Genomic DNA, 17,885 nt, shown 5'->3' with positions numbered 1-17,885 from the left:
ACATACTAAATCAAAATTATTTAACGTCTCATAATTACGACGACTTTCTCATGATTACGACAATTTCGATTTCAATATATTATCTCCGGATAATTGTGACTTTTAAAGTCTTCATATTTATTTTTTATGTCATAATTATTACTTTTTATTTCTTAATGTCGCATTATGTAATTATGACATTTAGCATGGTTCGAATCTAAACATTATTATGACTTTTGACTTTTTTATGACATAATTATGGCTTAACAGAGCATTTTCCGCTTATTTGTGGCAGAAATGGCGTTCCATAATTTACTAAAGTTATCGTTAACTATGAAGCTGTCTAGTTTGGGTGGTCTGATTCAGATTCAGTCAGATTCAGATTCAGTTGTGTTGTGAGCGAATCCATCAGGGTAAGCGCGTGGGCATATGTGTATGTGAACGTGAATTAATCTGTTTTTGTGTTTTTTTAAAGATAAAACGATAACATTGCTGCTTTATCAATCAGTTATGATAATTCACGATCAATATAAGTTTGTATTTATTGTTTAGTTCAGCTAAATTAGCGCCCTAGCATCGTGACTAGCATCTCAATCGGCGTTTAAAAAAACAACCTATTCACCTTAACCTGTCAGGTGTCACTTACGTTAACCTTTACTTTCTTTATATGGGTTTAGTTTGAATGTGTTTTATCGGAGTTTGCAAACTAATACATGAATTTAAACGTCGTCAAATAATTTGTGTGAAGGGTCACGCGTGACGCGCTCCTCCTTCATGTAAACCGATTATCACGTTATCGTCATGATCAATTTATTAAAACCATGGATTTATTATTGATTAGCAACCATGGTTTTATGGCGGATTGATTAATTACCACTTGTAAAACAACAGTTTTACTACAAATACTATGGTTAAACTATTTTAGTGTAGCAAAACCATGGTTAATTTGTGGTCAACATGTTTTAACTACACTAATCAGGTTTTTGTTTTGTTTTATGTGTAGTAAAATAGTTAATTTTCATAAGGGCTAATCATCATTATCATCATTTTATTAAAACCATCCTTAAAACCATCAGCACCTGCTTGATAAAAATCTATAATATAATTTCTGATGTGAGATGCATGTCGTTTTTTTGGTCTTTTCTTTCTAATATCTAGCTAACATAATGGTCTTTCTTTTCTGTGTTTCTGTCCCTAAAGCTGTTAGATGAAGATGATGATGAGGGGTGCATCCTCCAGAGGCTCCAGCCTGACCCACAGCCAATCGATAAACATCTCACCTGCTTCACCTTTCAATGACATCAACAACAACAACCAATATCTTCCTGGACAACCATTGAGCCCCTCCACCAAAATCAGTAAAGCATTTATTCTTTCTTTCATTCTTTTCTATTTCTGGACAGACTATCCATTGCTTTTTTTTAGGCAAACTAATTTCTATTGTGTTTCCATTTGTGTTTTAAAGTCAACATGAAATAGCATTTCCATCCTATTTTAGTTCACATAGATCTGTTCACACTTGAATCTGATATTGGCCATAGTGAACGTAGCCTTCGTGACCTTTGGTGATAATGAAAGTTATTTCAGAGACAAGATTAGAAAGATTAAAATCAATGTATCAGTAACATCATCAGTAAAAAAAGAATCAGTAACAAAATCAATGATACAAATTCATAAAAGTTTAAACGCATTTAAATTCTACTTTAAAGCATTTTTCGTGTCATTCAGCTCGAGTTAATGTTTATCCAGTTCATTGATAGTGTCAATGTAGCAAAATTCATCGATTATGACATGATTGCTATGAAGCAGAAGTCAATAGTGTCGTTATTCAGCTCAATTCAGTTCAGGTTTTGTTCTCGTCTGATTGCATAAGCGCAGTCAAATCAACAATAATACTGGATATTAAATGTCCCCAACTAAGCAAGCCAAATTCGACAGTGGCGAGGAACCCAAACTCCAGGCCAGCGTCAACAGTGTCATCTGGAATAGTAGTGTTTTTAAAGGGATAGTTCACTTTGAAATTAATTTTTGGTGTGTTTATCTTACCTCGAGGGCACCCAAGATGTAGGTGTCTTTGTTTCCGCAGTAGTTTCAATTTTAATATTTTTAGGTCAAACCGTTCTTGTCTGTCAGTCATATAATGAAGGTCTATGGTCACCACCTCAAAGAGCATGCACAGAGAAGTCCAAATTAAACATGATTTAATGACTCGTAAATGTGAGTACACATTGATGGCCTAAGACACGAAATGAGCGGTTTGTGTGAGAAAACGAACAGTATTTATATCGTTTTTACCTTGTGTAACCACAGCCACGTCCAAGTGATCTGAGGACGCGGGCGCTTTGGTCTGCTCAAGCGCCGGAAGTGATCTCTCGCGCGGTTGCGAAAAAAAATTAAACGTTGTCTATTGATATATTGAAATCGTCTTCCATTTCGATTTCTTGTATATCTAAATATGTTTAGATCTTCACAGTGAAGGGCAACACTTCCTAAAATCTCTGTGTAAACAATGTGTGACGTACACACACTTCAGATCAGTTGGACGTGGCTGTGTTCACAAGACGTAAAACGATATAAAAACTGTTCGTTTTCTCACACAGACTGCTCGTTTCATGTCTTAGGACATCAGTGTGTACTTACATTTACGAGTCATTAAATCATGTTTGATTTGGACTTCTCTGTGCATGCTCTTTGAGGTGGTGACCATAGACCTCCATTATATGACTGACAGACAAGAACGGTTTGACCTAAAAACATCAAACTTGAAACTACTGCGGAAACAAAGACACCTACATCTTGGATGCACTTGAGGTAAGATAAAACATACCAAAAATTAATTTCAAAGTGAACTATCCCTTTAAGGACTGTGTTGGGCATTGAATCACATTTTATCATATTGTCTCCTTTGCAGATTCCAAGCAGAAAATCCTTCCACGTGAATTGATCGACAGATATAAGCGAGGAGATACACATCCGGTTTCGGCGTTGTACCAGCTATCTCAAACTTTGCAGTTTCAACTGGATCTGAAAGAAACCGTTACAACTGGTAACCAGCAGATTTCCTTCTATCTCTAGATTTTACTTAGTGCATTGTCCGGTTCATAGGTGCATTCAACATTTGTTTTCTTTGTTTTCTGAGCAGCAGGAGTGACGGGGTTTTACTTTGCGTTCTGTGCTGTGATTGATGGAATCCAGTATAAGACTGGAATGGGCGTCACAAAGAAAGAAGCCAGGGCCAAAGCGTCTGAACTGGCCCTTGAAGAGCTCTTAGCAAGCCTAGAGAATGATGGGATACCCTCGGATGTTTCCGGTAATAATCTAATATCTTGAATATGCTTATTAAAAGCAAATTATTAATTGAGAATCAATTTAAATTACTCAATGGGAATCAAAAATCATTGATTGAGATGCATCAGACATCACTCCATATTTCTAGTTAATGGAGACCTAAACTGTCACCGAATATGCACTACATTGGAATGCAAGATTTAATGCAAGTTTAAAAGTTCATAAGAATGATTATATCGAATCATCTGACGCTTAAGACTGGAGTAATAATACTGATAATTCAGCTTTGCATCACAGGAATAAATGATGAAATTTTTAAATAAAACTAGTACTGAGTTTACTGTAATAAATGCATCCTTAATGAGCCTAATAGACTGCTTTAAAAAAAACAAAAACAATCTAAAATCACTATTTTGTTTGCCAGTCATCAGATATTTAAAGGAATAGTTTATCTATAAATGAGAAGCAACATATAATATGTATTTATTTTAGGGCTGTCAAACGATTAATCACGATCCAAAATAAAAGTTTGTGTTTACATAATGTGGGTACACTGTGTATAATTATTTTGTATATATATATATATATTTATATATATATATATATATATATATATATATATATATATATAAATACACATACATGCATGTATATTTAAGAAAAAAAATATTTATATATAAAATATTTATATATAATATAAATTATATATAAATCTATATACAGAATGTACATGAGAATATTTCATAAATATATACAAGCATGTGTGTGTGTGTGTGTGTGTATATATATATATATATATATATATATATATATATAATTATACACAGTGCACCCACATATAGTATGTATTAATTTTAGGGCTGTCAAGCGATTAATCGCATCCAAAATAAAAGTTTGTGTTTACATAATATATGTGGATGCATTGTGTATAATTATTTTGTATATATATATATATATATATAAATATACACACATGCATGTATATTTGAGAAAAAAAATATTTATATATAAAATATTTATATTTATATATAATATAAATTATATATAAATCTATATACAGAATATACATGAGAATATTTCCTAAATATATACAAGCATGTGTGTGTGTGTATATATATATATATATATATAATAATTATACACAGTGCACCCACATATAGTATGTAAACACAAACTTTTATTTTGGATGCGATTAATCGTTTGACAGCCCTAATTTATTTATAAAATAAAATGCATAAAAGGTTAAAAACAGCTGACTTTAGCAATAGGGTATTGTTCCTGGCACTGTTTGTTTTCATTAATGCTCTGGTTTGCAAGCCTTCTTCTTGCAAATAATAGGAAGAAATCGTGTGACCTTCTGTTTGACACTTTCCATAGAATCGATGCAAGCACTTAGTCAGCTCTTCCATTTTTAATGTAAATATGCAAACTTCGAAATTCAATGTGAAAGTTTCCCCAGATGAAAGAGAACATCCTCGCTGCGCTCTCTCCCATCGAAACAACCCCATAGTCATTCACTGAAACCGTGGTGAAGCTCTTTCCTGTTTGAGGTGGGGGTGTAACATTTGTTGTTTTTTTAATGCAAAAAAAAAATTCACATTCACACATCAGGGTGGTTCTGGAATTTATTCTTATCTATATTTTATATCGCGATTGCAAGCTAGGATGCATTTTATTATTTGACTCCTTTTTTATTTTATTTAAGGTTCATAGTTAGGTTTGGGGATTAAAAACAAACTACTAACCCTAATAATAAACCTGTCTTGAGTCTTGCATCATTTAGTCAAACACCTAGCAGTGCAATGAACACAATCACAATGAAACCTGCACTTTCTTCTTTGTGTTCGCAAGCATTGCATGGACAAGCACTACTCATGTTTTCTTTTGTTTGTGTGTTTTCTCCAGAGGGGCCTCCTCCTCTGCCAGTGAGAGAGAAGGACTCCCCAATCCAAGAAATCCATTCTGGAAGAGCTGTGATTGGTAAATACATTTGTAAAGTCAGTCTGCATGTATTTAATAGCCCAGTTCAATAATCAATGCTTAGATGTTTAACCTTTGACATTAGAGCTAATCTAATCTAATCATGTCGAAATCGGAAATATTTCCGAACCTGACTAATAATTTCATTTCGGTTGGTTTAACGCAGAAAGAAAGAACCCCATCAAGGATCAGGTACCCAGCGTGGTGAAGGAGATGTTCACCAAGCTAATGGACAGTTACCCAGAATTCTCTGGCTGTGGCGGAACAGTGGCTGCATTTGTCATGATCTCTCGTAAGTCAGACGCACAGGATGTCAGACCACAGGTTTTTCTTTGTGGGATTTGTATTAATACGTCATGTGACATTTAAGACGTTCCTTGTTGCCATATAATCTGTCCTGCACAGAATCTGGATATTAGTGCTAAAAAAATGAACCAATTCATCTCTATTAATCGCACCTAGCGTTAAAGTTTTAAATATTTTTATAACAATTTCACAGTTAATCAATGTTATCAAACACTTCACTGCATTAATTATCATTTAAATAGTAGTGGTGTAATTATATATTAAAGGGTTTTAGTGTCAGTACTACATAAAACTACTATAAATAATTATTTTGTATATATAAATACACACACATGCATGTATATTTAAGAAAAAAAAATATTTATATATAAAATTATTTATATATATAAATTATATATAAATCTTTATACAGTATATACATGAAAATATTTAATTATAATTATACACAGTGCACCCACATATATTATGTAAACACAAACTTTTATTTTGGATGTGATTAATCGTTTGACAGCCCTAATATAATGTATAATAATGCAATGGGGGGATATTTGTGTGTCCTGATAATGCCAGATGTCGTATGTTACCTGTAAAAAATGGCCTACATTATTTTACATATATCTAGTCAGTGACAGAGAACATTATTTTCATCTAAAATAATCCGGTTTTTATCTTCAGAATCATGAGTATGTTTATTCTGGTGTCTCTATTGTCCTGTACTTTTTTTTTTATCTTTATTTAATAAGAAATACAATTTACAGACCAAAATCTACAGAAAACTCATTCATACCCCAGAACATACATGAGAAAAGAAAGACACATTTTTACAAAATATATTACGACAGAAGAATAAATATGATATGAAAAAGATAGGAAAAACTACAAGATTTCATATAATTATAATACACATAGAATATTGTTCCATTTTTTTTTTATTATATTCATCCAATCTGTTTTTACTTTCTGCTATTATCTTTTCCAAACAAAGATGAGACCTTATAACATTCTTAAAGTGGCCTAAACACAAGCCTGATGAAATTTTGGTTTTAAAAATAAACATTTTGCCTATTAATAAAATGGTATTATCTGCACTAAGTCCAAGCCTATTCATTTACACGCATTTTAATCAACAGTACGTTTTTTTAATCTTTTATCTCCTTTTTATAAGATTGCAACATCAAACACTTTTGTTTTGAAACAGACATTATTTTGCATAACTAATTCACATAATTACATACATTTTGCATTAGGTCTCCAAACCAATCTAGATGACCATGTATGGGTTTTGTGGGGTTTACATCTATACTTTATTCTCAGAATTTTCAGAAACTGTTTCAGAGCCGCACTTTTCGGACAAATTCACCTTCGTTATAAAGTGCACAGTTCCTCATCCAGCAATCGTTAACCAATGAAAAGGGCATGGTGTGGCAAAACTTATGGGAAATTCAGAGATGGCGATAACAGACATGGGGAGGTCATTGGGGCAGACAGGATTACGACAGCGCAAACATGTGAAGAATGAACTTCTCTCGTTCTTAAGCACTTCCTATTCATAGATGGTTTCGGGGAATAGTACTTACAGCAGAACATTATGGGAACTGTTGACATGAAATATAATTAGAGCTTAATGAAATCGAGACGTCTATTGTTTATTTCTAGAATTTGCATAGTCGTATGTGATATTTTAAACAAATGGCGCTTGTTTGTTGCGTGTGTAATATCCTGGGGGCTCTTAAAGATGTGTGTGGGCAGATTGGAATTTCCAGAGGTAACAATGGTGTGATTTCCTTTGGCCCTTTAATCGTCCGTCATTCGTTTGATGAAATTATCCAAACCAAACAAACTAAAACAGGAAATTTTGGAGGATTCTTAATGAAGTAGGTACGTAACATCCACAGGATATTTAACAAGCAAAATGGCCAAGGAAGCTGTGAGGTCATGGGTGTTGACAAGCTTTTTTTTTTTTAAAAGATTTACAGTAAAAGGAAGGGGATTGGGAGACACTCTCAAATAGCAGTTACAGTAGATTTGTCTGAATGCTACCTGTGTTTTAATGGGTTTGTTTGAATGTGGTGTAACGATGAAGGGAAACCACCAATTGTGAGATAACAACCACTGCGTTAATGGAAAAGTGGCAAACGTTTCGGTCACGTCACCTTTTCTCAATACCTAGTTAAAAATACTCAGTGCTGGAGCCATCTTAATATAATGAGTCCCAGTCACATGCGACCAAATTGTTTGCCGCTTTATCTGTAAAGCAGTGGTTTTTAATCTTGCAATTGGTGGTTCCCTGTCATTGTTAGCGTGCAGGCTTTTGGTCTATGCACCTCGTTTATCAACACTTTTGCTGATAATTTACTCACCCCCAAATCATTCCAGGATTTTCTCCATTTAATGGACTTCAATGGGAACCAAACGGTTCAAGGTCCAAATGAGACGTTCAGTGCAGCTTCAAAGGGCTTTAAACGACATCAGACGATGAATAAGGGTCTGATCAAGGACTCTTCGAGTCATGACTCGAGTAAAGATTTGTTCATTTTTGATGAACGAGTTCGAACAGGAGAGTCACGATCGTGCATCACAGAACAGAGCAAGGCGAGGATTTGTGCTTATTAAACTTAAACTTTTGTATTTATTTTTTAAATGGCCGATCGTTTCGCTAGATAAGACCCTTATTCATCGTCTGGTGTCGTTTAAAGCCCTTTGAAGCTGCACTGAAACTCTCTTTTGGACCTTGAACCGTTTGGACCCCATTGAAGTCCATTATATGGAGAAAATGCTGCAATGTTTTCATCAAAAACCAAGCTGAGATGTGAGAACTAGTCTGGCGTCAGCGCTGTATCTTTCATACTGTACATCTCTTTGTGTGCATTGGTGTAATGGCACTGTAAATTAAAGTCTTTAATTGCAGCTTGCGTTCCCAATCTAACTAAACATATAGATGTACCCTTAAACTCGGTAAAAAGATAATCTTTCATTGTCAATTTTTCGTTTCTTTTTGCTCATTTTGGTGAAGGTTCACATTAGCATGCACATACTATGCTGTAAGTAAAGACATGACTCACCTTTCAAATGTTTTCAAATTTATCATCAGGGTATATAATGGTCCAGATAAGGATGTCATATTTAAAGGCCATCCCTGGTTTAGTTCCTGTCTCTATGAAGCCCCTCCTTCTGAAAAGCACACTGTGCTCTGATTGGTCGGCTGAAGCATTGTGTTGTGATTGGTCGAGCGCTTCGAGTGTGGTTGGGAAATGTCCCGCCCCTTACCATAACCGCCAGTTTAACACACTACTAACTAACTCAACCAGGCCCCGCCCCTTTATTCTGCGCATTAATTATTATAATGAGGAATATTGTGACGTGTTCGTACCGGGAAGAAACTCAAGACTACAATGGAGGCGTTTCAGGAGTTCAGAAACACTGATATAGTGTTCTATGTATAGTGATATATGTATAGATGAGGTCTCTGGTGCATAACTCACCCCTAAAAAAATATGCAACGACCACTTGTTGATGGATGTTTTGCAATGTATCATCTGACCCGTTTTAAAATGCTGTTCTGGTCGGTCTGTGGTTAAATAATGATAATCCATTCTGTCCCATGTTTCATCTGCAGCCACAGGATGTGAGGTTGTTGCTCTTGGTACTGGCGGTTCTAATACCAAAGCCAGTCCAGCACCGACAGGACGAATCCTGCATGATTCACACGCAGTCGTAACTGCCCGGAGATCATTAATGAGGTATTTTCAGCGTTGATGTTCACATTAATCATCTCTTTGAAGGCCAGTTCAGAGAATATCTAGCACTGTCCAGAAAGCTGTGGTTTGCTGTTTGTTTATCCTGCCAGTCATAAATGCATGTCTCTTGATCTAAAAACCTTTTTGCTTAAATGCTAGAAGAAACACTTCTGTTGGTAAACCAAACTCAAAATAGCCAAATATAACTTTACTTCTTGGCAAAGCTTGTATGCCAAAACGCATCAGAGTGTTGTAAAGGTTTAAAGGAGTAGTTCACTTTAAAAAAAAAACTTTTGCTGCTAATTTACTCACCCCCATGTCATCCAAGATGTCCACGTCTTTCTTTCTTCAGTCGAAAAGAAATGAAGGTTTTTGATGAAAACATTCCATATAATGGACTTCAATGGGGTCCAAACGGTTCAAGGTCCAAATGAGAGTTTCAGTGCAGCTTCAAAGGGCTTTAAACGACACCAGACGATGAATAAGGGTCTTATCTAGCGAAACCATCGGTCATTTAAAAAAATAAATAAAAAAGTTTAAGTTTTATAAGCACAAATGGTCGCCTTGCTCTGACTCTCCTGTTCAAACTTGTTCATCAAAATGAACAAATCTTTTTTCGAGTCATTTCGTTCATATGAACCATTTCATTGTTCATTTTGATGAGCGAGTTTGAAAAGGAGAAACTTTCTTTTCGACTGAAGAAAGAAAGACATGGACATCTTGGATGACATGGGGGTGAGTAAATTATCAGCAAACGTTTTTTTTTAAAAGTGAACTACTCCTTTAAGATAACCAAGCCATAATATTTCTAAAGAAAGTGCATGGAGTTTATATGATTTTCCCATCCAAAGAGCACCTCAAGCAAACATTTTGACTCCTTTACTGACATTTGATATAGCCAAATTATCATTAATTACACTGTAAAAAAAATATTTTCATGATTTGTAATCACAACATTTTTTCTTTTGTCAAATCAACTTAGATAACTGATGTAGTTCAGATAACATAATATTTGGAGTTTCTGATGATTAAATCAGTCTCCTTCATTGTATTAACTCAATTTTTCCATTTCAATGAACTTATTTTTACTTATTTTTTTAAGTTAAACCAACATTATTTTTTTACAGTGTAGTCTGTTGTTGATTAAAAGCACAGATGATTGGAATTTACAATGTGTTTTGAATGTGCCATAGGTTTCTGTATAGGAATCTGTTGCTGTTCTTCAGTAAGAACAGTGCTCTGGAGGAGAAGTCCGTCTTTCAGCAGGACCCGAACACGAAGCTCCTCAGCTTCAAAAATCACATTACTCTACACCTGTACCTGAGCCAACTGCCCAAAGGAGCCGCACAGATACCTTCTCAACTGTACACACACACACACACACATCTATATAGACTTTAAAAGAGAGATGATGCAACGTTCACTCTGTATGTCAGTAATTCAACTTTAAAGGTGAAACTAATATATTATATAGACTCATTACATGCAGAGTGAGATATTTCAAGCCTTTATTTGTTGTAATTTTGATGATTGTGGATTACAGTTTATGAACCCCAAATTCAAAATTAGAATATTGTGAAAAGGTTTTCCCATAATCATCAAAATTATAACAAATAGAGGCTTGAAATATCTCACTCTGCATGTAATGAGTCTATATAATATATTAGTTTCACCTTTTAAGCTGAATTGCTGACATATATTTTGCACGATATTCTAATTTTCGAGTTTAACCTGTAAATGAAGAGAGTCAGGTCTGATGGTGCCCCAGTATCCTTCTCTTCTTTAACCCTGTAAAGCCAAAATCTAAAAGAAAAAGATTGCACATTTGTTTTTCGTTCAGTAATATATTTGATTCATCAGGCTTTTATGGCTCATTTGATATAGTGGAGCTCAAACTCGAGGAGGAAAAAACAGCTCAATTTTATTCAGAGGCACAAACTGAGAAAAGATACGCAATTTGGTGCAGATGCTGATATTTATATTTGCCAAAAGGTAGGGTGAAATTCTGATGCTTGTAATGTAAGTGCATCTTTATAACAGAATAGCAGATACTCCAATAAAATGCATATTAAAATCAGTCGTCACTCTATATCTGACAATAATATCTTGGTAAGATGATATTTAAATGTTTAGTTTTATGATCAAATCTCTAGTTTTTTAACATAATGCGATACAATGATGGTCGAGAGTTGAGCAAATAAACCTGATGATCATATTTGGATACTCACATTTACATATAACATTTCTAGAAATAAATGTATGGATAATCAAGTAATCCAGTAAATGCTATTACTAACAATATAAAAGTGAGTTTTTACAGTAAAAAGACACGTGAACCATGAGCTGAAGGTAGAAGTTAGTACAATAAAAAAAAAAACAATAAAAAAGCATGTAGTAGATTTTGTGCAACAGGATTTATAGCTTTATAGATCATTTACAGGCCTAAGAAATGTTCAAATCAAATATGAAACGGGCTTTATAGGGTTAAAATCGAACGTTTTTCTTGTTAATTGGTCGAGCGTGAGCTTTATTCATTCCTCATTTGTGCATACACACATTGTGGCATTTATCTTGAAGATATATAGTATAAAAAAATCAGGTATACAAACTGCAAATTGTACGAAATTGTTCAACTAAATCACAGTTGTTGTTTTCTAGCCGCCTCAATCCTCTGTCCATCTCTGCATGGGAGGTGAATAATCAGATCGGCCTTCATGTGGTGGTGGAAGGGAAGGTCTTCTCCAAGTTCTCCAGCTCGTACGAGCAGATGGGCTCGCATGTCGTCAGTATGTCCGACACCGATAAGATCATGCAGTGGCAGGTGTTGGGCTTCCAGGGGGCGCTACTGAGCCACTTCATTGAGCCGGTCTACGTGAGCAGCATCTTCATTGGTAAGTAAGAGTAAAGCCCAACGACGAACAATCCAGGCTAGGGGTCGACTGATAAATAGCCAAGGCCATTTTTTAATTATCGCATCAGGCGGTATGTTTTTCTGTTCGGCCAATGTGTCGGAAGTAGGACTTTTATTTTGACAGTGATGAACGATTGAAATCTGCTTCGCTGTATACAGTTGGCTGCTATGTCATTTTCACTCAGTTCTTTATGTAAAATTAACACTATACTTGTCTTAAAATATATTATTCTTAGTGATTACTGATTACACTGCTTTTTTTTTACAGTTAACAATTTTCAATATTAAAATTTAAACGATCTTTTCCATATAAGTCAATTTTAGTTTTGTATTTCTAATTTAATAATTATGTAAAATAAATATGCTGAACAAATACTGAAATAAAATGCTTATATTAAATTTAAATTATATAGTAATATATATTTATTTTATTATTATTTATTTATTATTAAAAATAGGTAGGCTATTTATAATAATTAGTAATAATAGGTTGTTTAGGCCTGTCACAATAACTTCTTTGTGGGCCAATATATTGTCCCAGAAATAATTGCAATGAACAATATTATTGTCAATAATTGTATACTGAAAATGCTGTGAAAAAATAAATATCCTGTATGAAAAAAAAAACCTTGAAAAAAACACCTGCAAATGCACAGGTTTACGTTCTACAGATATGTATTTGTTTTTTATTTTATTTACAAATCTTATTTCTTTTAACTTGAGTCCATTTACATAGAAAAACAATGTAAAACACATTGTCTGTGAAAATGAATGAAACACATTCGCGACTGCCGCGTCCCGTGGGAAACGACACTAGCTGTTAGCGTCCACCATTTCGCTCTGTGAGGTCTATATATGTACCGGAACAGTGGATTGGGGCTTTTAATTTGTATTTATTCTTCCAAACTGTCTGTAGTTGTCAAGAAAACACTAATGCTTTTCATCTGTCGATCTGTGAATAAAAAAGAGCCCTGCTTTCACCTCTGACACAGAGAGCCGACAAGATTGCAAAATGTGAACATAATGGGGAATATATAGCCTCACCCAAAAATATCGAGGTCATGTGCATTGTGCAAGTCGATATATTTATTTTCGCGATAGGCCTGGGGTTATTAGATTTCTGTCCTGATGTGCCTCATTTCAGTCCTCTCAATTAGTGGTTGAATGAAAATTTACTGAACATAAAGCTCAAACTATCTGTAATGATGGCAATAGTGAATAGTGTAATAAAATGTTTTTTTTCTAGTACTATGACCTCTTATATGTTATAAGATCGAGGGAATTTGGATTTCTCATTTCATGACCTCTTTAAAGCCTCTTCTGTTGACAGCTGCCAGTTTACGGTATATTAGGGAATACTAATACGTGTTCGTTCCCAGAAGAAAACTCATGACTAAATCTCATGACTTATCTTTTTTTAGCACGTTCTTTGTCATCATTTTCTATATCCAGCATCAGAATGGTGATTTTCATTTCAGCGTTTTTCCGAAAAAAGGACACTTGCAGACTCCAAAAGGACACCAAATAACCAAATGAGTCCATATAATTAGTAAATGTATGCACACCATAGCACCCATTAATACAATCTTTTCATAATTCAGTTTACATTATGTGTACAGTACAACAGCAAAGTGTGTGTTTACATTTTAAGAAGTAAAGTTGCGATACTGAACAGGACCACATTGAGATGGTCAAAAAATTGATCTGACTGCATTATATGTCTACTACCAGAATATTCGTTCGGTGGGTTTGTATTCGATTTGAAAATATGACATTCGGATATTATTATTATTATTTATTTTTTTTGGACACCCGGCATCCCAATCGAAACGGTTTTTATTCGCGCTTGAATATGATTTACACTATAAAATCTGGTGAAATATAATACTTAACATATAGCTTCGTTAAAGCTACTTAATAAATATATTTGCTGCTTCTTGGACTACTAAAAGTGTTCCTCGAACTGGAGTATTTATTATTCGTTTTTTATTATTATTATTATTATTTATAATTTTTTATTATTATTTTATTATTATTATTACATTTGGTTTTTATTAATTTAAATTTCGTTTTGTTTTATTTATTTAAATTTCGTTGCTATGTTTTATTTAAGTTTTGTTTTTATTTATTTAAATTTCGTTTTTATTTATTTAAATTAGGGCTGTCAACCAATTAATCGTGATTAATCGCATCCAAAATAAAATTTTGTGTTTAAATAATATATGTGGGTGTACTGTGTATAATTATTTTATATATATTTATATAAATACACACACATGCATGTATATATTTAAGAAATATTTTCATGTATATATATAATTTATATAATACATAAATATAAATTATATAGGCTACATCCTTCATAGATGGACTATTTTGTGGTTTAGGTTAAAAACGCATACATACTCAGGAAAGGTCAAGTATATATAATTTATAAGATCAAGGGAATCTGGATTTCTCATTTCATTCTGTTGACAGCTGCCACTTTACGGTAAATTAGGGAATGCTGTGACGTGTTCGTTCCCAGAAGAAAACTCATGACTAAAATGGAGGCGTTTGAGGGAAACCGGGAACTGATATAGAGGAGAACTCACGCTGGAGGGACTTTGTAACCTTTCTGAGTTTTTTTAAAGCTCAAGCAACAACATCACAGAGTAAAGAAAGATAAACACGTGAAAAAGCATAATGCAATGGGGGAATAGTTGTGGTTCCTAATAATGCAAAATGTCCTATGTTACCAGTATAAAGTGGCCTACATTTATTTTAGATATATCTAGTCAGGAAACAGTCAATAAATTTGTTAACCTTTTACTTAGAGTATTGCAATAATATCGTATTGTGAGTTCAGTATCGTGATATGTTTAAAATAAATAAAAACCATTAGTCCAGGTGCTGTTAATGCAGTTGGTATCCTTGATATGCTCAGGTGACGGCAGCTGCAGTGACACTCGTGGGATAGAGATGGCCGTGAACCAGCGTGTTGATGGCATCACCTCAGCACTTCCCTTGTACTACTGCGTCTACCGGCCACACATCAGCCTGGTGCCCTCGGCCATGCCTCCAGACACACACCCTACCCAGAAGTCCCTTAGCCTTAACTGGAGCCAAGGAGACCTCATGATGGAGATGGTCAGCGCTCTGGAGGGAAAGTCAACGGAAGAGTGAGTGTCATGATGACTTTAATGCATCCAGATGTTTTATGCTTCTTATTGGTTATTCTCATTAGGGCTCGGTATTGATTCAGATGTCCCGATTCGATTCCAATTCACAAGATCTCAATCTGATTTGATTTTCGATTCACTGATTTCATTCATTCCATTTTCACTGACCCCAACCCCCAAAAATAGTTCTTGTTTTAGTCTAAATGTTCTAAATGCTCATTGAAGTCATTATTTATGCCATTTGCAATGCATTATTAGATGCACAAAACTCATCAAGTCCCAGAATCAGAATCGAATGGAATCTTGAGTTGCCTAAAAAAGATTCACATCCCATAGGCCTAATAAAAATCATATCAATATCTGTGTGTTTATTCCAGCTCTCCGTTTAAGAGCAGTCCGGCCTTGGCCAGCCGTCTTTGCAAGGCAGCGATGCTGAGTCGGTTTAATTTGGTAGCTAAAGAAGCCCAGAGAGAGGAGCTGCTCACCGCTGTCACGTACAGGGAGGCCAAGGTACTGCACTCTTTCTAATTTACATTCAGCTATAGCACTGCATTAGCCTAGCGCTGCATTAGCCTAGCACTGCATTAGCCTAACGCTGCATTAGCCTAGCGTTGCATTAGCCTAGCACTGCATTAGCTTAGCACTGCATTAGCCTAGCGTTGCATTAGCCTAGCGTTGCATTAGCCTAGCGTTGCATTAGCCTAGCGTTGCATTAGCTTAGCGTTGCATTAGCCTAGCACTGCATTAGCCTAGCACTGCATTAGCCTAGCACTGCATTAGCCTAGCGTTGCATTAGCCTAGCGCTGCATTAGCCATTAGCCTTTAAGATATTGACACTTTACAACAATAAAGAAACATGAGTAAACGGGGAGTGCTTGATGGTAACAAAGATTTAAGCGTGGTAAGCCATGAACAGTTTAGTATTTCTTACAAACATTAAGAGAAATACAGTGTGAGAGGTTTAAAACTACACTTTCTTGTGGTGCGTTCACACCGGACGCGAAAAGCCTGTCAGGGGCGAGTGATTTCAATGTTAAGTCCATGCAACGATGCGTTACGTGCGTAAAAAATCCTGCGGATTCGCGCGAATGATTCAGTTAGTGCTATTTGTGCATTCAGGCGTTTGACGCTAATTCGCGCCTGCCACCCGAGTTTAAAAATCTTCACTTTGCCGTCAATTCGTGCCGCGTTAACCAATCAGGAGCCTGCTGCTTGCTGCTGTCACGTGGTGAAGTATCTGTATGCTTCAATAAATTATTTTGTTATATGACTAAATGCCTGGTGTGTTTCTAATGCACAACAAAGCAAATATTTTACCACATAAAACTTGATTTCAATATATAAGACACGTTAATTTTGTATTGAATGCTATTTATTCCATATCTAGATTATATGAAATATTATTATAATGCAAAGACAACCAACATACATGTGCATAAGTTCGTGTCTGGACGTGAGAGAAAAAAATCACAGGACAGGTTAATAACTTTTGGAGGCTGGCTCTAATTTATCATCAAAACGTTTTGATTCTGCCGCGCGTGACGTGCGTAAATTTTGCTTCAAACTTTTTTTTTTTTTTACTCGTGTCAATTTCGCTCTTGACGCACGAATGTATTCAAAGTGTTCAAGCGGCGTATAACTAGATGCGCTATTCGCGTCTGGTGTGAATGCACAGTTATACTGAATTTCTCCTAATGTTTATAATTTGCCTCTTTGTTCTTATTTTTGAAGTCCGAGATAAAATAAAATAGCAAAAATAACTATTTTTAGATGTCGTGATTTTAATCATATCGTCCACCCAATTACTTTTGCTGTTATTTTACATTTTTGCTGTGGTATTGGCGTCAATATATTCTAGTAGAGTATCCTAATTTTGGTATTGTGACATATTTGGATTAATCGTACAGTCCTACATTAATATAAAGCCAGCTTGAAACGACTATAACACCCTAGCAACACCCTGGAAACCAATTGTATTTTTTTTGCATCCAATTACTGACAAAATATCAAGTCACTTATTATTAGTATTAGTTGTCCAGCTTATTCTTAATGGCTGCTGCTTTAATATTGATTGATCATCTCGTTCTTTATTGAACGTCAAGATGATGGCAAAGCCGTACCAGGAAGCAAAGAGTGTGTTGAAGTCTTACCTGGAAAGGAAGGGCTACGGCCAGTGGGTGGAGAAACCGCCGATCAGCGACCATTTCTCTCTGTGAGAACCCACCTACAGATGCCATAACTGCAATATCGTGTATACATATGTTTAAATTGCATGCTTTGTGGTTTGCATATTTGGTTTTGTTCAAATCTGTTGTATGACGATGCATCAAGAGGCACTTACAGATGCACATTTGTTATTGGACTGGGCAAACATACTGGATTTGAAGTTTATTTACACAAGTGCAAAGATATAAAATACAGAAAACAGTTCAAGGCAGATAATAGTGCAACATTGTAACAAAAGGGGATGTTCTGTTTGTTTCCGAGGTAAATGAAAATAAAAGATTGTTTGGACATTTATTT

General features: G+C 34.9%; 1 protein-coding gene across 1 annotated transcript; it reads left to right on the top strand.

Moving 5' to 3' along the window:
- The first annotated feature begins 259 nt into the window (after positions 1–259).
- adad1 (adenosine deaminase domain containing 1 (testis-specific)) lies at positions 260–17,882 on the top strand. Its single transcript, XM_039655101.2, has 12 exons — positions 260–392; positions 1,180–1,337; positions 2,891–3,025; positions 3,122–3,289; positions 5,173–5,247; positions 5,414–5,539; positions 9,170–9,293; positions 10,484–10,654; positions 11,949–12,181; positions 15,128–15,362; positions 15,740–15,872; positions 17,465–17,882. Exons 2-12 carry the CDS (start codon positions 1,187–1,189, stop codon positions 17,576–17,578), a joined length of 1,665 nt encoding a protein of 554 aa, XP_039511035.2. The 5' UTR covers positions 260–392; positions 1,180–1,186; the 3' UTR covers positions 17,579–17,882.
- The last annotated feature ends 3 nt before the right edge of the window (positions 17,883–17,885 follow it).

Source organism: Pimephales promelas, chromosome 9, assembly GCF_988280905.1.
Source record: "Pimephales promelas chromosome 9, fPimPro1.hap1.1, whole genome shotgun sequence".
NCBI lineage: Eukaryota > Metazoa > Chordata > Actinopteri > Cypriniformes > Leuciscidae > Pimephales > Pimephales promelas.
Note: the sequence above shows the minus strand (reverse complement) of the source record. Positions and strands in the feature narration are given on the sequence as shown.

Bases quoted from the DNA above. Each gene is read 5' to 3' on its own strand.
- adad1 (XM_039655101.2), top strand. From the start codon at position 1,187: ATGAAGATGATGATGAGGGGTGCATCCTCCAGAGGCTCCAGCCTGACC. The intron at 1,338-2,890 runs GTAAAGCATTTA...TCTCCTTTGCAG, and splicing joins GAGCCCCTCCACCAAAATCA to ATTCCAAGCAGAAAATCCTT. The intron at 10,655-11,948 runs GTACACACACAC...GTTGTTTTCTAG, and splicing joins GCACAGATACCTTCTCAACT to CCGCCTCAATCCTCTGTCCA.